Here is a 26,235-nt window from a genome sequence, read left to right as displayed (position 1 = left end):
ACCAAGATATGTCAAAAACATGTCATATTGTATGTGTTCTGACCTTCAAATAACAGGAAGATGGGGAAAAAGCATCTAATGTGGGCCAGCCCACATAAACTTGGTTAAAATTACCTCTAACACAGGTTGGGGTCTACTATAAAACATAACCACTGTGATAGTTGGTCATTGGATGTTGAAAAAACCAAAAGGGAAGAAGCAGTTAGGCAAGCAGAATGACAACATAAAAGCCTAGAGAGTTAGAATGTATGTAGTTTTTATCTTCTTTCTGACAATGTTTTTCTTTTCCTAAGCTGCTTTTATGAAAAGTGAACAGTGCCTCAGCTCCAGTAGCTGGAACTGCAGATGGGGAAGTGAGCGACAGAGGAGAAACTCGAGAGACTAGTGAGACTGGAGAAGGGCAGGGGTCCATTTAGCTGTTCACGTCATCTCCCATGTCACGGCTAACATTAACAGCATGGTGGTCAGCTCGAGTGCCTCATTGCAATAGGCTGCATCTGCTAATAGAAATAAATAAGCGTTAGTTCATCTTTAGTAGAAGGACTTATGTTGACCTTGCAAAGAATTTAGTTTCCTTTTGTCCATTCTCTCTATGCATACCAACAAAATGTTGTCTCCCCTTCTTAAGTCTTGGGTTTTCTGTAAAAACAGAGAAAATAAAGTAAGTCATGTGGATGAGGAGAGGGGGTAACTTGACATAGAGAACCCTTGACATAGAGAACACACACACCAAACACGATGAGACGCGTGTGTGTGTCAGTGGATCCCAGAGGGTTCTGGGCAGTGCATCGGAACATGGAGCCGTTGAGCTCGGCTGGTACTCTCTCAAGCACCAGCTCCCTCCCATTATGGTCCTCTCTCCCGTCCAGCAAATTACCTCCCACCCTGGTCCAGGTGAACAGTGGCTCGGGGAACACCATATTCTGAAGAGTGCATGGGGAAAAGCATCCTTTGTAAATAATGTGTGTATGAGATTGACTACACTTACAGAAGGACTGCACATAATCACTGATGCACAAATCACCTTGCATCCCAAATAATTACTCTGTGATCAAGATTATCGATTATGTGCCTTGCCAGCTCATCTTACTCAAACTGATCCCATCAAACACGCTGAATGACTTTCACCAGTTAGCTGTATTCTATAGTCATAGAGCGACACCTGTTGGTGAAATGTTATATTTTTGAAGAAGATTCGCTTTCAATGATTGTGATATGTGGTTGTCTTTCCTACTACAGTTGAATGCACTTATTGGTGCAAATAGCACTTCTCATGTACTCACCCCTGTGGAAGAGATCTGGAGGCCCTGAACTGTAATGCGGACAGTGTCTCCTACTTTAGCCTTACCAGGCGACATGGAGAGTTTGGGGCCCCTGGGAGCAGCTAAAGGGAAATAAAATATAAACAATCAATGTTTTTATCTGATCTAATCTTTAATATTTTAACAAAATTGACACATTTACATTTTGGTCATTTTAGCAGACTCTCTTATCCGGAGCGACTTACAGTCGTTGCAGTCAGTAACAAATCACTTCTATTATTTTCTCCTTATTTGTCACAAACTATTTACAAAGAAATAAATGCAACAAGTAATCTATACTGAACAAAAATATAAATGCAAGATGCAACAATTTCAATGAGTTACAGTTCATATAAGGAAATAAATAAATTAGGCCCTAATCTATGGATTTCATGACTGGGCAAGGGCACAGCCATGGGTGGGCCTGGGAGGGCATAGGCCCACCTACTTGGGAGACAGGCCCAGCAAATCTTTTTCCACACAAAAGGGCTTTATTCCAGACAGAAATACTCCTCAGTTTTATCAGCTGTCGGGGGGGGTGGCTGGTCTCAGACAATTCCGTAGGTGAAGAAGCCCGATGTGGAGGTCCTGGGCTGGCGTGGTTACACGTGGTCTGTGGTTTTGAGGCTGGTTGGACGTACTGCCAAATTCTCTAAAATGACGTTGGAGGTGGCTTATGGTGGAGAAATTAACATTCAATTCTCTGACAACAGCTCTGGTGGACATTCTTGAAGTCAGCATGCCAATTGCGAGCACCCTCAAAACGTGAGACCTCTGTGGCATTATGTTGTGTGACAAAACTGAGTGACCTTTCAAGGCCCCCAGCACAAGATGCACCTGTGTAATGATCATGCTGTTTAATCAGCTTCTTTATATGCCACACCTTTCAGGTGGATGAATTATCTTGGTCAAGGAGAAATCCTCACTAACATAGATGTAGACACATTTGTGCACAACATGAGAGTTTTTTTCCATGTGCATATGGAAAATTTCAAGGATATTTTATCAGCTTATGAAACGTGACACTTTACATGTTGCGTTCATATTTTTGTTCAGTATATATTCTCTGCATAACGTGCACAAAGCTTTCAGCCTATGAGTCCATTTTGTATATGAGCATGACAGTCTTGGAATAGCTGTTTTTGATGATGAAAAATCTCCACTATATCTAGTAATCCACTCATACTTACTGATATGAGGTTTGCCATGAATTCATCATAAACTGATGCCCGTGGCTGTACTGCATACAGAACATAGTGTGTGTGTGTGTGTGCTTATGTGATTACATATGTAACGGTGTAAAAAAATAGCTGATCTGCCGTGAGATTTCTAATGCGTTTCTAAGGAGAACTAATGGATGCTCTGAACAAATACTCCATTAAGGATCATCCTCATTACGTGAGTCACCACCTCAAAATAGTCGCTCGCTGCTGCTAGATCCTGAGCTAAAGCATATGAGTACCGTATACTCCTGTAGTTAGCTGATGCTTTGGGCTGGGAAGTGATTGTTTTCTGTCATTACTGAATGCATTACCTCTGAGTATGGTTGTGTGTGTGTGTATATATATACACACACACACACACACACACACAGTGGGGAGAACAAGTATTTGATAACCTGCAAAATCGGCAGTGTTTCCTACTTACAAAGCATGTAGAGGTCTGTCATTTGTATCCTAGGTACACTTCAACTGTGAGAGACGGAATCTAAAACAAAAATCCAGAAAATCATAGTGTATGATTTTTTTTGTAATTAATTAGCATTTTATTGCATGACATAAGTATTTGATACATCCTTTGTTTGCAATTACAGAGATCATACGTTTCCTCTAGTTCTTGACCAGGTTTGCACACACTGCAGCAGCGATTTTGGCCCACTCCTCCATACAGACCTTCTCCAGATCCTTCAGGTTTCGGGGCTGTCGCTGGACAATACAGACTTTCAGCTCCCTCCAAAGATGTTCTATTGGGTTCAGGTCTGGAGACTGGCTAGGCCACTCCAAGACCTTGAGATGCTTCTTACGGAGCCACTCCTTAGTTGCCCTGGCTGTGTGTTTCGGGTCATTGTCATGCTGGAAGACCCAGCCACGACCCATCTTCAATGCTCTTACTGAGGGAAGGAGGTTGTTGGCCAAGATCTCGCGATACATGCCCCCATCCATCCTCCCCTCAATACGGTGTAGTCGTCCTGTCCCCTTTGCAGAAAAGCATCCCCAAAGAATGATGTTTCCACCTCCATGCTTCACTGTTGGGATGGTGTTCTTGGGGTTGTACTTTAGACCAAAAAGCTCTATTTTTGTCTGATGACCTGTCACATGACCTTCTCCCATTCCTCCTCTGGATCATCCAGATGGTCATTGGCAAACTTCAGACGGGCCTAGACATGCGCTGGCTTGAGCAGGGGGACCTTGCGTGCGCTGCAAGATTTTAATCCATGACGGCGTAGTGTGTTACTAATGGTTTTCAATGAGACTGTGGTCCCAGCTCTCTTCAGGTCATTGACCAGGTCCTGCCGTGTAGTTTTGGGCTGATCCCTCACCTTCCTCATGATCATTGATGCCCCACGAGGTGAGATCTTGCATGTAGCCCCAGACCGAGGGTGATTGACCGTCATCTTGAACTTCTTCCATTTTCTAATAATTGCGCCAACAGTTGTTGCCTTCTCACCAAGCTGCTTGCCTATTGTCCTGTAGCCCATCCCAGCCTTGTGCAGGTCTACAATTGTATCCCTGATGTCCTTACACCCTCTCTGGTCTTGGCCATTGTGGAGAGGTTGGAGTCTGTTTGATTGAGTGTGTTGACAGTTGTCTTTTATACAGGTAACGAGTTCAAACAGGTGCAGTTAATACAGGTGGAGAACAGGAGGGCTTCTTAAAGAAAAACTAACAGGTCTGTGAGAGCCGGAATTCTTACTGGTTGGTAGGTGATCAAATACTTATGTCATGCAATAAAATGCAAATCAATTACTTAATCATACAATGTGATTTTCTGGATTTTTGTTTTAGATTCCGTCTCTCACAGTTGAAGTGTACCTATGATAAAAATTACAGAAGTAGGAAAACCTGCAAAATCGGCAGTGTATCAAATACTTGTTCTCCCCACTGTGTGTGTGTGTATGTATATATATATATATATATTTATTATGTATTTATTTAACCTTTATTTAAGTCAAGTCAGTTAAGAACAAATTCTTACTTACAATGACGGCCTACTGTCACGCCCTGACCTTAGTTATCTTTGTTTTCTTTATTATTTTGGTTAGGTCAGGGTGTGACGAGGATGGTATGTGTGTTTTGTCTTGTCTAGGGTTTTTGTACATCTATGGGGTTTTGGTATGTTTAGGTAAATGTAGGTCTATGGTGGCCTTAATTGGTTCCTAATCAGATGCAGCTGTTTATTGTTGTCTCTGATTGGGGATCATATTTAGGTTGCCATTTCCTATTTTTGTTTTGTGGGTTATTGTCTATGTGTAGTTGCATGTCAGCACTTGTTGGAATTAGCTTCACGGTCGTTTGGTTATTTTGTTTAGTGTTCTTCGTTTATTAAAGAAGAATGCATTCTTATCACGCTGCGCCTTGGTCTCCTCTATATGACGAACGTGACAGAATAACCCACCAAAAAAGGACCAAGCAGCGTGAAAGGGAGGAACAGCACTTTGTGGAAAAATGGACCTGGGATGAAATACTGGACGATAAAGGATCTGGACGTGGGAGGAGATTTTGGCAGGAGAGGATCGCCTACCACTGAGGCAGGTGGAAACTGCGCAGGAGGAACAGTGAAGTAAGAGCAACAACGTCGGGGAAGAAGGACACAGAAATCCCAATAATATTTTTTGGGGGGAGGCACATGGAGCAGTAGGCGAAGTTGAGAGGTGAGTCTGAGATTGTCAAGGAGTTATTGGACAGATTGGAGGAGAGTGAACGGAGGGGAGATTATGAGACATTTGAGGAGTTGTTGATGAAATTGGAGGAGAGTGAAGAGAGAGAGCTGTTGGTTAGGCGTAGTATGCATGGCATTCGCCCTGAGGAGTGTGTTAGCTGTCCGATGCCACCTGTGTCAGTTCCTCGTACTCATCCTGAAACATCTGTTAAAGTTCCGGAACAAGGGCCTCCCGGGTGGCGCAGTGGTTAAGGGCGCTGTACTGCAGCGCCAGCTGTGCCATCAGAGTCCCTGGATTCGCGACCGGGAGGTCCGTGGGGCGATGCACAATTGGCCTAGCGTCGTCCGGGTTAGGGAGTGCTTGGTCGGTAGGGTTGTCCTTGTCTCATCGCGCACCAGCGACTCCTGTGGCGGGCTGGGCGCAGTGTGCGCTAACCAAGGTGGCCAGGTGCACGGTGTTTCCTCCGGCGCATTGCTGCGGCTGACTTCCGGGTTGGATGTGTGCTGTGTTAAGAAGCAGTGCGGCTTGGTTGGGTTGTGTATCGGAGGACGCACGACTTTCAACCTTCGTCTCTCCCGAGCCCGTACGGGAGTTGTAGCGATGAGACAAGATAGTAGCTACTACAACAATTGGATACCACGAAATTGGGGAGAAAAAGAGGTAAAAAAAAAAAAAGTTCCGGAACAATTGATGCCGGCTATACACACCAGGTCTCCAGTGTACCTTCACAACCCGGTGTGTCCTGTTCCTCCTCCCCGCACTCGTCCTGAGGTGCGTGTCACCAGCCCGGTACCACCAGTGCCGGCACCACACACACCAGGACTCCAGTGTGCCTCCAGGGTCCAGTACGCCCTGTTCCTGCTCCTCGCACTGAGGTGCGTGTCCCCAGCCCGGTACCACCAGTGCCGCCCCCACGCACTAGGCCTACAGTGCACCTCCCCAGTCCGGAGCGTCCGGCGACGGTACCCAGACCGGAGCGTCCGGCGACGGTCCCCACTCCGGGGTCTCCGGCGACGGTCCACACTCCGGGGTCTCCGGCGACGGTCCACACTCCGGGGTCTCCGGCGACGGTCCACACTCCGGAACCTCCGTCAATTATCCAAGCAGCGAGGGTCCCCAGCCAGGGGCCTACGGCGAGGATCCGCAGTCCAGAGCCTTCGACGATGATCCACAGGTCAGTGCTACAAGAGCGGACTCAGTGTAAAGAAGGGGGGCAGCATCCAGAACCAGAGCTGCCACCGAGGTTAGATGCCCACCCAGACCCTCCCATATAGGTTTAGGTTTGCGGCCGGGAGTCCGCACCTTTGGGGGTGCGGACTCTCTTTATTATTTTGGTTAGGTCAGGGTGTGACGAGGGTGGTATGTGTGTTTTTTATCTTGTCTAGGGTTTTTGTACATCTATGGGGTTTTGGTATGTCTAGGTAACTGTAGGTCTATGGTGGCTTGAATTGGTTCCCAATCAGAGGCAGCTGTTTATCTTTGTCTCTGATTGGGGATCCTATTTAGGTTGCCATTTCCCATTTTGGTTTTGTGGGTTATTGTCTGTGTAGTTGCATGTTAGCACTTGTTGTAATTAGCGTCACGTTCGTTTTGTTATTTTGTTAGTTTGTTTAGTGTTCTTCGTTTATTAAAGAATAATGTATTCATATCACGCTGCGCCTTGGTCTCCTCTATACGACGAACGTGACACCTACCCCGGCCAAACCCTAACCCGGAAGGCGCTGGGCCAATTGTGCACCGCCCTATGGGACTCCCAATCCCTGCGGTTGTGATATAGCCTGGAATCTAATTGCGCCACTCGGGAGCCATAATCCCTCAATTCAGAGTTTTCAGACACCATGGACATTTTCCATGAATTCAGGAAATAATGTAATCCTATAGTGAATTTGGACTTTAACTAATATTTTGGAAATGTATTATTTTGGAATATAAACCGGGTGGTTCGAGCCTGAGTACTGAAAGCCAACGTATGCTATGGGTATGATTTTAAAAAAATAATAATTTTTACTGTTTCAATAGCCAATGTACCACTGCTAAGGGCTGTTCTTACGCGCAACGCGGAGTGCCTGGATACAGACCCTCGGGCCTTATTGCTTAAATATACCATGGCGTTGTTGAATATTTATTTCTGATTGGTTTGAAGGGCATTCAAGAGTGTGCATTATTTTCCTATTATGCACAGTATATTTGCACGGTATAATTCAATGGCTATAGTTCATTCTTACATGTTCTATGTTTGAGCTGCTTTTGAAAGCAAAAGTCATATTGAAAACATTGGTATTGCTGAATTAGATTTTCATAATGGCAAGCTAGGACTTATGGTTTGATTTGTTAAACTCTCAAGTCTGTTTGTTTGGTTACCACGGCAACTACTGTAGCTGTCTAGTAAACGTGTAACGTTAGCTACTTCAGTGGATGTTGAACACCTTTCTACCGGAAAATGAACCCATTCTAGCTGCAAATTTATTAAATTATAGCCATGGTATATAAGGGATAATCAACTCTGGGCTCTATGTGTTCTCTGTAAAATAATGCAACTCTGTGCAAGGTCAGTCTACAGTCTTGGCCAAAAGTTTTGAGAATGACACAAATATTAATTTTCACAGTCTACTGCCTCAGTTTGTATGATGGCAATTTGCATATACTCCAGAATGTTATGAAGAGTGATCAGATGAATTGCAATTAATTGCAAAGTCTGTCTTTGCCATGCAAATGAACTGAATCTCCCAAAAACATTTCCACTGCATTTCAGCTCTGCCACAAAAGGACCAGCTGACATGTCTGTGATTCTCTCATTAACACAGGTGTGAGTGTTGACGAGAACAAGGCTGGAGATCACTCTCATGCTGATTGAGTTTGAATAACAGACTGGAAGCTTCAAATAGAGGGTGGTGCTTGGTATCATTGTTATTCCTCTGTTAACCATGGTTACCTGCAAGGAAACATGTGCCGTCATCATTGCTTTGCACAGAAAGGGCTTCACAGGCAAGGATGTTGCTGCCAGTAAGATTGCACCTAAATCAACCATTTATCAGATCATCAAGAACTTCAAGGAGAGCGGTTCAATTATTGTGAATGCTTCAGGGTGCCCAAGAAAGTCCAGCAAGCGCCAGGACCATCTCCTAAAGTTGATTCAGCTGCGGGATCGGGGCACCACCAGTACAGAATTTGCTCAGGAATGGCAGCAGGCAGGTGTGAGTGCATCTGCATGCACAGTGAGGCGAAGACTTTTGGAGGATGGCCTGGTGTCAAGAAGGGCAGCAAAGAAGCCACTTCTCTCCAGGAAAAACATCAGGGACAGACTGATATTCTGCAAAAGGTACAGGGATTGGACTGCTGAGGACTGGGGTAAAGTCATTTTCTCTGATGAATCCCCTTTCCGATTGTTTGGGGCATCTGGGGAAAAAAGCTTGTCCGGAGAAGACAAGGTGAGCGCTTCCATCAGTCCTGTGTCATGCCAACAGTAAAGCATCCTGAGGCAATTCATGTGTGGGGTTGTTTCTCAGCTCACTCACAATTTTGCCTAAGAACACAGTCATGAATAAAGAATGGTACCAACACATCCTCCGAAAGCAACTTCTCCCAACCATCCAGGAATAGTTTGGTGACGAACAATGCCTTTTCCAGAATGATGGAGCACCTTGCCATAAGGCAAACGTGATAACTAAGTGGCTCGGGGAACAAAACATCAATATTTTGGGACCATGGCCAGGAAACTCCCCAGACCTTAATCCCATTGAGAACTTGTGGTCAATCCTCAAGAGGTGGGTGGACAAACAAAACCCCACAAATTCTGACAAACTCCAAGCATTGATTATGCAAGAAAGGGCTGCCATCAGTCAGGATGCGGCCCAGAAGTTAATTGACAGCATGCCAAGGCGGATTGCAGAGGTCTTGAAAAAGAAGGGTCAGCACTGCAAATATGGACTCTTTTCATCAACTTCATGTAATTGTCAATAAAAGCCTTTGACACTTATGAAATGCTTGTAATTATACTTCAGTATTCCATAGTAGCATCTGACAAAAATATCTAAAGACACTGAAGCAGCAAACTTTGTGAAAATTAATATTTGTAATTCTCAAAACTTTTGGCCACGACTGTACATATTGTTTCTATTTTCAAGGAGACATTAGTATTTGGTATCCAGCTGATTTTCATGGTCAAACCAGTATGGGAGCCTGGTATCTGAGGAAGGTAGAAGGTGGAAGGGCATGCTCTGTTCTGGTACCCACACAGAGTGACCTCAGCCTGCATGGGCATGGACAGAGCTGGATGCTTGACCTCGCAGCTGAACAGGGCGTCGTTGTCCAGTTGGGGGTTGAGGCTCCAGGTGAGCATGGCTCTGACCTCCATGGTGCCATCGCTGGAGACCTGCCGCCTGTGCTGGAAGTAGTAGAGTGGGTCTGTGCTCTGCACCCAGCGGGGGAACTCCCGGCTTACCACCGTCTCTGGGATCACCTCCGTGGTGGTGGGGCTGGGCTCAGACCCCTCCACACCGCCAGGCTCTCCCAGGGCCCCTTGTCCCTCCCTGGCCCCTCCTGTCTTCCCTGTCCCTCTGGTCCCAGGGGTGTCATGGTCCAGATGGGGGGGCTTCCCCTGGTCCTGGTCCAGCAGGGAGAGGGACTTCTTCAGCTTGGTGTCATCCAGATCTCTGCTGATCAGGGGCCTAGAGCCCCGTAGACCTGCCAGGCCCCTTCCCTGGGACTGGCCCCCACCACCCTCCATAATAGAGGGGAACACGTCGATCAGCTCGCTGTCACGCTTGAAGTACACCTGAGAGGGGAACAACATCGTAAGAGCCCGTAACAACCAAGAACACTAATAATTTCAACAGTGCAGTGAGTGTTCTTACTTCAAAATATATTCTAGTGGGAGTACTTTTGAGTAGTTTGCATGTGGGTAACCAAGGAACTCAACTCTTCTTTTATATCGAGGCCATCAGTCGATTCTTGTAAAAATGTCAATTCTGAAAACGCTTACCTATAGGTATTATGTTCGTCCTTTAAAACTGCAGTCCTTTCGCGGGGTCCTGAAATTCATACTTTTAATAAAAACATTTAGCAAATACAACCATCAACTTTTTCCTCATTGCTCGTACTACTTAAACTGAGATTCAATTAGACTTGTGCTATCGAGTATCCTTGGGAAGACCCTACCCCATTGAAGTTGACATTTTAAGTGGTTAAGGTAAGAGTTTAGGTTAGGGTTAGGTAAGGTTATGGTTATTGATAACTACTTAGGGAAGACATTCCAAATACTGTTCTGGTTCTTAATATACTTAAATTCTATTTATTTTGAAAGTACTACAGTTGAAGTCGGAAGTTTACATACACCTTAGCCAAATACATTTAAACTCTGTTTTTCAGAATTATTTATTTCAGCTTTTATTTCTTTCATCACATTCCCAGTGGGTCAGACATTTACATACACTCAATTAGTATTTGGTAGCATTGCCTTTAAATTATTTAACTTGGGTCAAATGTTTCAGGTAGTCTTCCACAAGCTTCCCACAATAAGTTGGGTGAATTTTGGCACATTCCTCCTGACAGAGCTGGAGTAACTGAGTCAGCTTTGTAGACCTCCTTGCTCGCACACACCTTTTCAGTTCTGCCCACATATTTTCTACAGGATTGAGGTCAGGATTTGTGATGGCCACTCCAATACCTTGACTTTGTTGTCCTTAAGCCATTTTGCCACAACTTTGGAAGTATGCTTGGGATCATTGTCCATTTGGAAGACCCATTTCAAATCAAATCAAAGTTTATTTGTCACGTGCGCTGAATGCAATCTTACAGTGAAATGCTTACTTACAAGCTCTAACCAATAGTGCAAAAAAAAGTATTAGGTGAACAATAGGTAGGTAAAGAAATAAAACAGTAAAAAGACAGGCTATATACAGTAGCGAGGCTATAAAAGTAGCGAGGCTACATACAGACACCGGTTAGTCAGGCTGATTTGCAACCAAGCTTTAACTTCCTGACTGATGTCTTGAGATGTTGCTTCAATATAGCCACAATTTTCCTACCTAATGATGGCATCTATTTTGTGAAGTGCACCAGTCCCTCCTGCAGCAAAGCACCCCCACAACATGATGCTGCCACGCCCGTGCTTCACGGTTGGGATGTTGTTCTTCGGCTTGCAAGCCTCCCCCTTTTCTCTCCAAACATAACGATGGTCATTATGGCCAAACAGTTCTATTTTTGTTTCATCAGACCAGGGTACATTTCTCCAAAAAGTACAATCTTTGTCCCCATGTGCAGTTGCAAACCGTAGTCTGGCTTTTTTATGGCGGTTTTGGAGCAGTGGCTTCTTCCTTGCTGAGCGGCCTTTCAGGTTGTCGATTATAGGACTCAAATTATTTCAATAAGCCTATCAGAAGCTTCTAAAGCCATGACATCATTTTCTGGAATTTTCCAAGCTGTTTAAAGGCACAGTCAACTTAGTGTATGTGAACTTCTGACCTACTGGAATTGTGATACAGTGAATAATAAGTGAAATAATCTGTCTGTAAACAATTGTTGGAAAAATGACTTGTGTCATGCACACAGTATTTGTCCTAACCGACTAGGCAAAACTATAGTTGGAAATCTGTGGAGTGGTTGAAAAACAAGTTTTAATGACTCCAACCTAAGTGTATGTTTTATCGTCCGAATTCAACTGTAGTTAGAATATTGAAATCAGTCCTCCTTGTTCTTGGCTATTACTGAGAATATCTTTCCGTAGATGGTGAGGCTTGTTCCTCCAAATAAGATGATAAAGAATCGTATCTAAGTCCTTTACAATTTTAGGGGGTAAGTCAAGTGATAGAGAGACATAAACCAACCTGGATAACCATCAGCTTTGAACAATAAAAGTTGACCATATTATGAAATACAGTGCCTTGCGAAAGTATTCGGCCCCCTTGAACTTTGCGACCTTTTGCCACATTTCAGGCTTCAAACAAAGATATAAAACTGTATTTTTTTGTGAAGAATCAACAACAAGTGGGACACAATCATGAAGTGGAACGACATTTATTGGATATTTCAAACTTTTTTAACAAATCAAAAACTGAAAAATTGGGCGTGCAAAATTATTCAGCCCCCTTAAGTTAATACTTTGTAGCGCCACCTTTTGCTGCGATTACAGCTGTAAGTCGCTTGGGGTATGTCTATCACTTTTGCACATCGAGAGACTGACATTTTTTCCCATTCCTCCTTGCAAAACAGCTCGAGCTCAGTGAGGTTGGATGGAGAGCATTTGTGAACAGCAGTTTTCAGTTCTTTCCACAGATTCTCGATTGGATTCAGGTCTGGACTTTGACTTGGCCATTCTAACACCTGGATATGTTTATTTGTGCAATATACGACTGATTGTTGTCCTATGTACAGAGTCTCCCACCTCAGCTGTAGATCTCTGCAGTTCATCCAGAGTGATCATGGGCCTCTTGGCTGCATCTCTGATCAGTCTTCTCCTTGTATGAGCTGAAAGTTTAGAGGGACGGCCAGGTCTTGGTAGATCTGCAGTGGTCTGATACTCCTTCCATTTCAATATTATCGCTTGCACAGTGCTCCTTGGGATGTTTAAAGCTTGGGAAATCTTTTTGTATCCAAATCCGGCTTTAAACTTCTTCACAACAGTATCTCGGACCTGCCTGGTGTGTTCCTTGTTCTTCATGATGCTCTCTGCGCTTTTGACGGACCTCTGAGACTATCACAGTGCAGGTGCATTTATACGGAGACTTGATTACACACAGGTGGATTGTATTTATCATCATTAGTCATTTAGGTCAACATTGGATCATTCAGAGATCCTCACTGAACTTCTTGCTGCACTGAAAGTAAAGGGGCTGAATAATTTTGCACGCCCAATTTTTCAGTTTTTGATTTGTTAAAAAAGTTTGAAATATCCAATAAATGTCGTTCCACTTCATGATTGTGTCCCACTTGTTGTTGATTCTTTACAAAAAAATACAGTTTTATATCTTTATGTTTGAAGCCTGAAATGTGGCAAAAGGTCGCAAAGTTCAAGGGGGCCGAATACTTTCGCAAGGCACTGTATCTCTCAGTAACCAGAGTTTCAATTTCTTCTTTTGTTTACTCAATAATTGGGTTAAAGTTTAAATTACTCCTTTGTTTTTCATCATTGCATATAACAATTCCAAGATAAGTTACCTTATCTTTAACTGGGATACCATATACTTCCTGTAAAACACAGTCCTTGAGTGGAAATAAGACTGACTAATTGATATATATTTTCAAGTCTGAAACCAATGACAACTCTTCAATACAGGAAACTGCTTTAGAAAACTCTTCCGGTCTCTCAAAAAATATGGTGATATCATCCAGTTGACATAGTTTAAATTCTTGCTGAAATACATTAAACTCCCTTTCTTGATATGAAGAGCCATAATTTGAGTAACCAATAAAAATACAAATGGACTAATTGGCCAACCCTGCCTAATGCCACACCCAATATCAAATCTTTGGGATGTCCAGTGAGCTAATTTCACAGATCTAGTACAACTACTGTATAAAGTTTGGACTACTTATTTTTTTTAAGGTCACTAAACCAAACCCAATAAAAAGATTGCTTTGAACATAAACCCAATGCTACAGTGTCAAAAGCTTTATAAAAATCAAAAAACTTGCGAAAACTATCAAGGATGAGGTCATAATAGTCAATCATATCTAAGATCAGACTGAGGTTACTTCTAATGTGTCAGCCATGCATAGAACCATATTGTTCTTCATCAATTATATGATGTAAGCCTTGTTTCAACCTCTTAGCAAATACATTGGCAAATCACTTTCCATTATTCAACAGGCTAATACTTATTAGGTTTGGGAATCAAACTAATTACACTGTGCTTTAAGGAAGCCGGTCACTCCCTTTTTTCTTGGAACATAGCACGAATGAAAATCAATCAATCAATCATTGAATGTTTTATAGAACTTGCTTGTTAAACCATACTTTTCCAGGGGATCTATTGTCCTTAAGGCTTTAAAATTCAATATTTTATCTCCATTTTTATAACTCATCACAAATATCCCTGAAATCATGATCTATCTTCTGAGCAGTGTTTGCTACATTGTCTAAGAAAGAATCCATATTGGAAGTTGACTGGGCTGATGTATAAATATTCTGATAAAACTTGGCAACAAACAGAGATTTCTTTTGGATTTTCATTGGGAGAATTATTGATCATTCATTTACATACGGAAGACATTTCGCCTGCCATTTTTCAAAATTAATTCAATATTTTGCATTTTTCTCTCCCTCTTCCATCCATTTTTGTCTTGATCTTACAAACCCCGACTGAGCCTTTTCCTCGTAGATACAGTAACTGCATTTGCAGTGATGATAGCTCCAGTAATTCCTAATTAGTTAGATCATTTGTTGTTGTTGTTGTATAATCCATTATTCCCTTTATGATGTTATTCTTTCTCTCTCTTGTCACAAGTCATTTCTTTCCCCATTGAAAAAGCCAAAACCCTTATATCAAATTTCAGCAGTTCCCAGTAACTTCCAAACGTATTCATAACACACGCGCGATTCTAATATTTATCAAATAAAATTGTATTAGTCACATGCGCCCAATACAACAGGTGTAGTAGAAATGCTTACTTACGAGCCCCCAACGAACAATGCAGTTTCAAAAAAATACAGATAAGAATAAGAGATAAAAGTAACAAGTAATTAAAGAGCAGCAGTAAAATAGCAATAGTGAGACTATATACAGGGGAGTACCGGTACAGAGTCAATGTGCGGGGGCACCGGTTAGTTGAGGTAGTATGTACATGTAGGTAGAGTTATTAAAGTGACTATGCACAGATGACAACAGAGAGTGGCAGTGGTTTGGAGAGGGGAGGGACAATGCAAATAGTCTGGGTAGCCATTTGACCAGATGTTCAGGAGTCTTATGGCTTGGGGGTAGAAGCTGTTTAGAAGCTTCTTGGACCTACACTTGGCGCTCCGGTTCCGCTAGCCGTGCGGTAGCAGAGAGAACAGTCTATGACTAGGATTGCTGGAGTCTTTGACAATTATAGGGCCTTCCTCTGACACCGCCTGATATAGAGGTCCTGGCTGGCAGGAAGCTTGGCCCCAGTGATGTACTGGGCTGTTCGCACTACCCTCTGTAGTGCCTTGCGGTCGGAGGCCGAGAAGTTGCCATACCAAGCAGTGATGCAACCAGTCAGGATGCTCTCGATGGTGCAGCTGTAGAACCTTTCGAGGATCTGAGGACCCATGCCAAATATTTTCAGTCTCCTGAGGGGGAATCGGTATTGTACTGCCCTCTTCATGACTGTCTTGGTGTGCTTGGACCATGTTAGTTTGTTGGTGATGTGGACACCTAGGAACTTGAAGCTCTCAACCTGCTTCACTGCAGCCCCGTCAAGGAGAATGGGGGAGTGCTCGGTCCTCATTTTCCTGTAGTCCACAATCATCTCCTTTGTCTTGATCACATTGAAAGTGAGGTTGTTGTCCTGGCACCACACGGCCAGGTCTCTGACCTCCTCCCTATAGGCTGTCTCATCATTGTCGGTGATCAGGCCTAACACTGTTGTGTCATCGGCAAATTTAATGATGACGTTGGAGTCGTGCCTGGCCATGCAGTCATGAGTGAACAGGGAGTACAGGGAGGGACTGAGCTCGCACCCCTGAGGGACCCCCGTGTTGAGGATCAGCGTGGCAGATGTGTTGTTACCTACCCTTACCACCTGGGGGACACCCATCAGGAAGTCCAGGATCCAGTTGCAGAGGGAGGCGTTTAAGTCCCAGGGTCCTTAGTGGGAAAGGGCAGTGTGGAGTGCAATAGAGATTGCATCATCTGTGGGTCTGTTGGGGCGGCATGCAAATTGGAGTGGGTCTAGAGTTTCTGGGATGATGGTGTTGATGTGAGCCATGACCAGCCTTTCAAAGCAATTCATGGCTACAGACGTGAGTGCTATGGGTCGGTAGTCATTTAGGCAGGTTACCTTAGTGTTCTTGGGCACAGGGACTATGGTGGTCTGCTTGAAACATGTTGGTATTACAGACTCGGACAGGGAGAGGTTGAAAATGTCAGTGAAGACACTTGCCAGTTGGTTTGCACATGCTCGTAGTACACGTCCTGGTAATCCGTCTGGCCCTGCGGCCTTGTGAATATTGACCTGTTTAAACTTCTTATGGCTGCAATCCCGTTAACGGGAGTGATTTGACAATAGCCAGTCAAAGTGTAGGGTGCCATTTTCAAAACATCAAAAATCTCATAATTAACATTCCTCAAACATACATGTATCTCATACCATTTTAAAGCTATTCCCGTTGTTAATCCCACCACAGTGTCTGATTTCAAATATGCTTTTACAGCAAAAGCACCACAAACGATTATGTTAGGTCACCACATAGCCACAGAAAAACACAGCCATTTTTTTTCAGCGAAAGAGAGGAGTTTCAAAAAGCAGAAAATAGAGAAAATTAATCACTAACTTTTGATGATCTTCATCAGATGACACTAATAGGACTTCATGTTACACAATACATGTATGTTTTGTTTGATAAAGTTCATATTTATCAAAATGAGTTTACATTGGCGCGTTACATTCACTAGTTCCAAAAACATCCAGTGATTTTGCATAGCCACATCATTCAACAGAAATACTCGTCATAAATGTAGATGATAATACAAGTTATACACATGGAATTATAGATATACCTCTCCTTAATGCAACCGCTGTGTCTGATTTCAATTTTTTTTTACGGAATAAGCCAGCCATGCAATAATCTGAGACGGCGCTCAGAAACATTTGTCACAATAGCCAACATAAACAAGAAATTACATGATAAATATTCCCTTACCTTTGATGATCTACATCAGAAAGCACTCCAGAAATCCACAATGTTTGTTTTGTTCGAAAATGTCCGTTATTTATGTATACATATCCAAACGCTCATTCTGGTCAGTGTTATATCAGACAAAAAGTTATATTACCGGTCGAAGAAACATTTCAAACTAAGTACAGAATCAATCATTAGGGTGTTTTTAACATATAGCTTCAATAAAGTTCCAACCGGAGTGCTCCTCGTCTTCGTGAGCAATGGAACGCAAGTGACTACCATGAGGAATAAGCATGATCAGAAAATGGCTGACTGCCAGACACCTGACTGATTCTGCGATCATTCACTCCCACAACACCATAGAAGTCTCATTATAATTTTTATTGATGGTTGACATCTAGTGGAACCCCTAGGCGGTGCAACATCATTAATATCTCAAGGGGATTCTGGTGAATACATACAAAGCTCAGATTTTTCATTTCCTGTTTTGATTTCAACTCAGGGTTTTGCCTGCCATATGAGTTCTGTTATACTCACAGACATCATTCAAACAGTTTTAGAAACTTTAGTGTTTTCTATCCAATACTAATAATAATATGCATATATTAGCAACTGAGACTGAGGAGCAGGCCATTTACTTTAGGCACCTTATTCATCCAAGCTACTCAATACTGCTCCCCAGCCATAAGAAGTTTTAAAGATATTACTCACATCGGCTGCGGAGAGTGTGATCACACAGTTTTCTGGAACAGCTGGTGTTCTCATTCATGTTTCAGTGTTATTTGTCGCGAAGTGAGCATATAAGTAGTTTAGCTCGCCTGGTAGGCTCGTGTCACTGGGCAGCTCTCGGCTGTGCTTCCCTTTGTAGTCGGTAATGGTTTGCAAACTCTGCCACATCCAACGAGCGTCAGAGCCGGTGTAGTACGACTTGATCTTAATCCTGTATTGACGCTTTGCCTGTTTGATGGTTCGTTGGGGGGCATAGCGGGATTCCTTATAAGCTTCCGGGTTAGAGTCCCGCTCCTTGAAAGCGGCAGCTCTAGCCTTTAGCTCAGTGCGGATGCCTGTAATCAATGGCTTCTGGTTGGGGTATGTACCTACAGTCACTGTGGGGACAACGTCATTGATACACTTGTTGATGAAGCCAATGACTGATGTGGTGTACTCCTCAATGCCATCGGAGGAATCCCGGAACATATTCTAGTCTGTGCTAGCAAAACAGTCCTGTAGCTCAGCATCTGCTTCCTCTGACCACTTTTTATTGATCTAGTCACTGGTGCTTCCTGCTTTAATTTTTGCTTGTAAGCAGGAGTCAGGAGGATAGAATAATGATCAGATTTGCCAAATGGAGGGCGAGGGAGGGCTTTGTATGCGTCTCTGTGTGCAGCGTATAGATGGACCAGAGTTATTTTTCCTCTGGTTGCACATTTAACATGTTGATAGAAATTTGGTAAAACAGATTTAAGTTTCCCTGCAATAAAGTCCCCGGCTACTAGGAGCGCCGCATCTGGGTGAGTGTTTTCTTGTTTGCTTATGGCGGAATACAGCTCATCCAACATTGTCTTAGTGCCAGCCTCTGACTGTGGTGGTATTTAAAAAACTCTCCTGGTAGGTAGTGTGGTCTACAGCTTATCATGAGATACTCTACCCAAGGCGAGCAATAGCTCTAGACCTCCTTAGATATCATACACCAGCTGTTGTTTACAAAAGTACATAGACCGCCGCCCCTTGTCTTACCAGACGCCGCTGTTCTATCCTGCCGGTACATTGTATAACCATAACCATCCAGCTGTATCTTGATATTGTTGTCGTTCAGATGTTATTTGTTTTTAATGTCCCGTTGGTAGTTTAATCTTCTGAGTAACTCGTCAATTTTATTCTCCAAAGATTGCACGTTTGCTAGCATAATGGAGGGAAGTGGGGTTTTATTCGATCACCTACGAATTGTCAGAAGGCAGCCCGACCTTTGATCTCTCTTTCTCCACCTTCTCTTCACGCAGATCACAGGGATCGAGGCCTGTTCCAGAGGAAGCAGTATATCCTTTGCGTCGGGCTCGTCAGAGTCATGAAAGGAAAAAAAGGTCCTTGGTGAGTAATCGCAGTCCTGATGTCTAGAGTTATTTTCGGTCATAAGAGACGGTAGTGGCAACATTATGTACAAAATAAGTTTTAATAAATGTTACAAACAACGCAAACAAACTAACAAAAAAACACAATTTGCCGGGGGCACGTAAAACGTCTGCCTTATTCTCCGGCGCCATCTGGGGAAGTAAATACTCTGAAGCAGCAGTTACACAACACTGAAAACGCAAGTTGCAAAGCTGCAACAACCTTCCACTCGGCCTTCGGGACTGTTGGTCTGCAAATGTCCTTCACCTTTGCTTTGATGTTCTCTTTTTGCGATTCCATAAATTTGAAGATTCCATCTCTGACTGTACCGGTCAGTCTCGTTAACCTTTGACTCTATTTCTGTGAATTTCTTCTCCTGCTTTGCAACCTGTTTTCAGTGTTGCGTACTGCTGCTTCAGAGTATTTACTTCCTCAGCGTGGTAATCAATCGCTTTCTTCAGGTTAACGATGATGACAGTGTTCTTTTTCACAAAGTCCATGATGTCATCTGCATTCTATTTGATGTTAGCCGTGAGGATGCAGACGATAATGTCCTGTAGCTGGCTCATTGATGGTTCACTTCTCTGCCTCTTTGGAAGTTGCTCCTTGTTTGTGGTATTCGGGTATGAATCACATTCACCCCCCTTTTCTACACTCAACCATATGAATGAGTTTCAGCAATGCCTTTTTCTCCTTGAAAGTCGCAGCATCCATTATCTCAGCGACAGTTTGGTTATGTCCTGACTCAATGCTGCTAGCTGAAACTTTTCGATAACTATAGTAGCTAAATTGTTCATTGGAAATCATCAAAATATTTAAATGACTTAATTCATTCAACTTATTTGAAATAGCTACACTGTATGGCTATATATATTTATTGAGTTTAGCAACTGCAGCCTACATTTATAAACTTTGTGTGAGAACCCTAAAAGTGTTCCTTAGCTAGACATTTTGTAAGGGACAAACATAGTGTAACGACCCTGGATTTATAAGAGCGCATATCGACTCTGCCACTTGAGCATGTTTTTGTGGCACAGTCGATAGTGCGTTGGACTTCGGGCTAGAAGGTGCTCCCAGCTGTTTCATTACAATAGGTACAGGTAACTGTTTTCAGAATTTACATTTTTACAAGAATTGACTGATGGTGGCTCAATGTTGTTGCTAGCAAATCGCGGTACCAGTTATCAAAACTCAACACCGCCTCGATATAAGAAGAGAACGTAGTTGAGCGTTCCTCAGCTAGCATGTGGGCAAACTCACCATAGGGGCTGGCTTTCCTCCCATGACGATGCAGATTAGAGTGAAGTTCTGGGCCTCGTAGCGATTGAAGGGGGCCGGGCAGTCTGCTGCCACTACAGAGATGGATTTAGGAGGCACTATGGAGGAAAAGAAGGAGCCTGGGACTAAAACGACAAAACCATCCACAAATAGGCAAAGTTTGTCTGGTATTTTCAGTTACCACCCCCCAGTTTTTTCCCGAAGGGCAACTTTTAAAAAAAATAAATAAACTAAAACATGTTTTTCATGTCTGTACTTGATGACAGAAAGTCATCTTCTGTGCATTTCCAACATATCAACAGTAGAGGGAGGCAGGTGATAAAAATGCTGACAGTGGTGGTAATGAAAACGGCTAAAACACAAAAGAATCGTGGATGCAGGAGAAAGGCTACAAAACCTTCCATCCACAAAATCCTATCCAATACCACATGATCATATCTATATAACATTAATTATTTTGAATTGTACCCATGACAGTGAGCACAATGGTGCCTGAGGCTAAGACCACCCTGTCTCTAGAGGCCTTGTCGTAGATCCCCACATGGCACTCATATGGTCCATCATCTTCCATCTGCACCTCAGGAAGCCTGGCAACACAACAGCAAACCCAGGAAGATAACACAAGTACAATATAGGAGTTTTACAGCACTTTTCCATACACTCAAAGCTTTTATAAGATCAAATAAAAAAGGCAAGATAAGCCTACACTTGCAAGTGAAAACACTGACCAATGCTCTTTTTCTTGAGGCTGCAGACTACTGGTCAAGCTTACCGGACAGTTGATTGGTAGACCAGGTCTTCTCGTCTGCGGAAGTCCTCCATATGGGAGAAGTTGCTGTTGTACATGGCATCGTAGGTGAAGATCTTCTGCTTGGCACTGCCACCCTCTGTCACCTAGAAAGTGAAAGAATACATCACACACCCTGGGCATGTCAATAATAAACAAGCTTTCTATACAAAACTATCAATGCACACAGTTATTATTTTCCAATTCATGAAGCCCAGAGAGCTTTGAAGCCTCTTCTTTTATCAGTTTAGTTAGTTGTTACAAGATGTGAATTTCACAGTGTGGAGTTAATGGGAATTTGAAGTGAATTTTCACAAGGAGCTTATAATAATAATTTAACAAACCTTATCAAACCTAGTAGCTCTTCAGAAGTCAGATAGCTTGCTATGTACTGTATCTAATGCTCTGTCTCTTCTGAACAAAGCTTTGACGCATGTGTCAGCGTTTTTAATTGAATTGTCAATGGAAAACGGTAGATAACAATGTTGGTCTAGTCAAAAGCGTCTCATGTAAGTAAACACACGATATGTGCTGTTGCAAACAACCATACGGTTCATTCAGGGACATCGAGGCAACCCTACTCACCCGAAACCACACAATCTCTCGCAGGTTGCCATCTGTCCTGAAATTGCACTTGAGTGTCACCGTGTCTCCAATGACAATGGGAGGGAGGGACTCAAGAGTTACCGTTAAATAGCCTGTGGTTCAAAGACGACAAGTAAAATATCTGTTACACACATTTCCACACACATTTCTCCCCACAATGTATAGTCCACTCCCTTCTATGAAACCCATAGCATAGACCAGCGCAAAACATGCTATAGGCATTCATTAGACATAGAATAGAACAACTTTATGATTCCTGATGGCAAAATCAAAGATTGTTACTATACTTCTCAAATGACCATAGCTCCCTCTCTCTGTAACATTGGGAATCAAACCTTACCGGCTAGCTGTAATGGATTATTAATAGTGCATTATCAAGGTTATGTGGCCAAAGCATAATCTGTTTTGTCTCATGAGGGAAATTACAGGTTGGGATAGCAATATAATGTGCATACTTTTTCCCCCTTTACTCTAATGATTCATTATTGGCTTGTTCATTCATTAATTGCAGTGCTGATTTTACACACATTTTCAGCAATGTGTCTTCACATGGTATTAAAATGTTTATCTTATCCGTCCACTGTGTCTGCATTGTGACCACATTTCATGGTCCCTCCCTGTATGCAAATTATTTCACAGCTATTCTTTCAAAATATGATTTATTTGAAGACATATTGGCATAAGTCAATGGTAACACCTGTCAATGATTTTATAGGGCGGGATAATGATGAGTTAAATGGTTTCACTGTCCAGATCTGTCTACACTTGTAAGATATCCAGAGGTGGTCAGGAAGATCTAATTACAATAAGATCATAATGCGTCTCTTAGTCATCTACACCTGTCTAAAAATGTTGGCACAATCAGAATGTGGACAAGATGCATGTTAAAACCAGTGGCACCACTAGTGCATGTTGATGGTACTCTTTTTTTCTCCCATTGGTGTGGTCTTAGTGTGTGCTAAGTGCTGTGGCTCTGTCGGGGTAAAAAGGTCAGAATGATGAATTAAAAGCCAACCTGTCTCCTAAACAAGTCAAGAGAGGATATAGTGCTTAGAAGCACTAATCTCTATCTCTACCCTGCACAGGCATCTAAGGCCACAGAAACCTAGTAGCGACCTCATTCTCTGAGAATATATACACTGTAATGAATGATATGTTTTCATTTGCACTTTCATAAGCGCATTCTGTGGCAGAAAGAATCACAACTAGCTTTACATTAAGTAAGTATTGTGAGCGTTGTAGGCTGCGTTTAGACAGGCAGCACAATTCTGATACTTTTTTTCACTAATTGATCTTTTGACCAATCAGATAATCTCTGAAGAAAGAGCTGATGTGAAAAGATCTGATGTGATTGGTCAAAAGACCAAATAGGCTGCTTTTATACAGGGAGCCCAATTCAGATTTTTTTTCAATCCCACTAATTGGTCCTTTCACATCAGATATTTTTCAAAACTGATCTGGTTGGTCAAAAGACTAATTAGTGAAATAAATATCAGAATTGGTGCTGCCTGTGTAAACGTAGCCACGGTGTTATATAATAATGCCAGTGTAGCATTCCAGCCCCTCCCTCCCACCTTGGCCTCTACACCCTGACATCATGGTGGATTATTTTTCACCATGTTTTTCCCGCTAATCCCCCAGCTTTTCATCTACAGACCCAGCCATTCGGCACATCGCTCTGCGTCCTGCTCCAGATACTACATGGATGGGAGGAGAGGGCTGGAGGGTCTTGTGCTATATACTCACATTAAAAACATAAAAAATAAACAGCTGCTCCTTGGAGCAAAGAGAGCTGACACTCAACTCTGTAAGCGTGAGTCCTGTAGGTGAAGGCAAATATTTTTTAACTCAGGTGTTTTTATGATGTCCGTCGACATTTCCTAAAGCGGCCATTCCACTAAGAATCTACAATCCAAATCAGGGTCGTATTAAATGATATGGTGATCGGAGAATTAGAGCCTGGCGTTGTTGTGAGTCTTGATTCTTCTGAAAATGGGCTCACTCAAGGTATAATGTGGTTGATCCCAACAAGCATTAACTCAGCTACTGGCAATGGGAAGGGAGGGGTGAATAAAGAACAGACAGAAAGGCAGCAAGGAGATGACTATCTCTTTCTTTCTCTCTCCCACTCACAGACCAAGTTGATCTCACGAGCCGCTGGAGGTGGAGTGCCATTCGTCTGGCAAGCAAGACTAAAGACCCAGACCCAGACACACACACACACACACACACAGAGATGCTTGAAATAGTACACATCCTCAGTGTTTTTGTTGCTGGCATTGTGTTAGGGCCTAGAGCCTTGGGGCAGTGGAATTTAATCATTTTAGAGGACAGATTACCTGTAAAATGGGTCAGCCAAACAAACATCCTTTATCCCTCAGATAATCAATCAAAAAATCTAGATTGAGTAACTAGGATTGTGACATCATAGCCTCACTGGCAGCAGGCAACGTTTGTTTACATCAAACATGTATTAATATGAGCACTCAATGTACAGACACTGAAGCAAATCTCCTCAAAGACAAAGATCTTCAACTAATCCTTTTGGATGGCTGTCAATGCCTTGACACTGTTTGCAGTCAATCTAGGCTACTGTGTAATGAGTTTCAAACATGTAATCAAAGAACATCTACACCCTATAATCATTGGAAAGTTAATTCTGCAGGGTTGAAAGCTATAGCCTATCCCATAAGTATGTGTCTGTCCTGCATGTGTGTATGTGTGTGTGTATATATATATATATATATATATATATATATATATATATATATATATATATATATAATTTTTTTTTTTATATATACTGAACAAAAATCTAAATGCAACATGCAACAATTTCAAAGATTTCACATGACTGGGCAGGGGTGCAGCCATGGGTGGGTTTTGGAGGGTATAGGCCCACCAACCTGGCAGCCAGCCCCCCCCCCCCCCCCCCCCCCTTCAGATAGGAAACCGGATGTGGAGACCTGAGCTGGCGTGGTTACATGTGGTCTGCGGTTGTGAGGCTGGTTGGAAGTAATGCCAAATTCTATAAAACAATGTTGGAGGCAGCTTATGATACAGAAAATGAACATTACATTCTCTGGCAACAGCTCTGGTGGACATTCCTGCAGTAACCACGCTCCCTCAACTTAAGACATCTGTGGCATTGTGTTGTGTGACAAAACTGCCCAATTTAAAGTGGCCTTTTATTGTCGCCAGCACAATTGTAATGAGCTTGCTGTTTAATCAGCTTCTTGATATGCCACATCTGTCAGGTGGATGGATTATCTTGACAACGGAGAAATGCTCACTAACAGGGATGTAAACAAATTTGTGCACAACATTTGAGAGAAATAAAGCTTTTTCTGTGTATGGAACATTTCTGGGATTTTTTATTTCAGTTAATGAAACATGGGACCAGCACATTACATGTTGCGTTTTATATTTTTGTTCAGAGTATATATATGTATGTGTATCTATATATGTACTGTATGTGAGTATATATATTTAGGTGAAATAGTCTACCGCATTGAGTTTTAGAAATAAAATAAAAACGTTTTAGGTAATAAGAACAAAATGCTCCTTATAGTATAAAAAACAGACTTACCAACTGCTAAATCCAAAATATATACGATGAGACATTGAGAAAAAGCACAACTCATCTTCCCCGTTAGTGTGTGAGGTCAAGTTTACATTCCATCTACTTTTAGGTGAAAAATCACCGATAATGTGTCATCCACCGTGTCTGCGGCACGGGGTCGGGTGCCCTTTCGGAACGCTTCATTCTGCACCGGAACGCAGACCTACTTTTCTGTTTCTATCAAGCGAGCAGTGAGAAAAATATGTCCTCTTCTCGTTATTAACTCCTGAATAGTCAGAGGATTAAAAAAAAGGAACAGATTTGAATGAACTCTCTCAACACACGCCACACGCTTAATAAGAGCGCGCACACAAGAACAGATAGGCGCGCCAAATCCTATCAGGACAAAGACAGTTGCCTCATGTTAGTGCTATGAAATATAGGCAAAATAGCTCATTATTCATTTAGATTATTTATTTACATGCAATTAAATAAAACGTTGGCTACAGTATAAAATAGGGACATACGATGAGGGGGGAAAAGCATGTAGCCCGCTCTGTGTCCAAGATAACAGTATCTTAGCTTGTACCTCAACTGCCTCCCCAAAGTCATTCACTGAGTTTGCAAAAATCCCAAATTAGCAAAAATGAAGAGCTTGAAGACCATGAACTATTTATTCCAATAACATGACACTGTAAAACGAACTGTCCAATAAGTATCTTCAAATAAGTTCCTTCAATAAACAGTGTGTTTATTGAAATGGAAACCAGGACATTTAAAACAATTCTCGCAGACTAAAAGGACAGGACATTATTACACAGAGTATGTTGATCATCAAGTTGATTTATGACAGATTGTATATGTAGAATTCCCTTTCTCCCAAAAGTGGGATACATATCAGTGGTGTGCTGT

At 42.5% G+C, this 26,235-nt stretch overlaps 1 protein-coding gene across 2 annotated transcripts; it reads right to left on the bottom strand.

The window, feature by feature from the left end:
* Positions 1 to 17: 17 nt before the first annotated feature.
* LOC139417240 (immunoglobulin superfamily member 21-like) lies at positions 18 to 25,579 on the bottom strand. 2 transcript variants are annotated; one of them, XM_071166487.1, is made up of 10 exons: positions 25,351 to 25,579; positions 21,741 to 21,853; positions 21,141 to 21,262; positions 20,837 to 20,955; positions 20,351 to 20,466; positions 9,415 to 9,955; positions 1,284 to 1,384; positions 731 to 923; positions 601 to 639; positions 18 to 500 (listed from the first exon to the last, which is right to left on the bottom strand). In XM_071166487.1, the coding sequence occupies exons 1-10, from the start codon at positions 25,403 to 25,405 to the stop codon at positions 421 to 423; spliced, it is 1,479 nt and encodes a 492-aa protein (XP_071022588.1). In that variant the 5' UTR covers positions 25,406 to 25,579; the 3' UTR covers positions 18 to 420. The 2 variants fall into 2 exon arrangements, with proteins under 2 accessions (XP_071022588.1, XP_071022589.1); XM_071166488.1 differs by having other exon boundaries at positions 18 to 497.
* Positions 25,580 to 26,235: the final 656 nt, after the last annotated feature.

This window comes from Oncorhynchus clarkii, chromosome 9 (genome assembly GCF_045791955.1).
Source record: "Oncorhynchus clarkii lewisi isolate Uvic-CL-2024 chromosome 9, UVic_Ocla_1.0, whole genome shotgun sequence".
Lineage (NCBI taxonomy): Eukaryota > Metazoa > Chordata > Actinopteri > Salmoniformes > Salmonidae > Oncorhynchus > Oncorhynchus clarkii.
This window is presented reverse-complemented; position numbering and strand designations above follow the sequence as displayed.

What these genes read in the sequence shown, in the direction of transcription:
- LOC139417240 (XM_071166487.1), bottom strand. Translation starts at nt 25,405, where the DNA reads ATGAGTTGTGCTTTTTCTCAATGTCTCATCGTATATATTTTGGATTTA. An exon ending in GAGAGATTGTGTGGTTTCGG is followed by an intron (nt 21,263 to 21,740) that starts GTGAGTAGGGTT and finishes TTCACTTTCTAG; the next exon opens with GTGACAGAGGGTGGCAGTGC. An exon ending in CACGCGTCTCATCGTGTTTG is followed by an intron (nt 640 to 730) that starts GTGTGTGTGTTC and finishes CTGTTTTTACAG; the next exon opens with AAAACCCAAGACTTAAGAAG.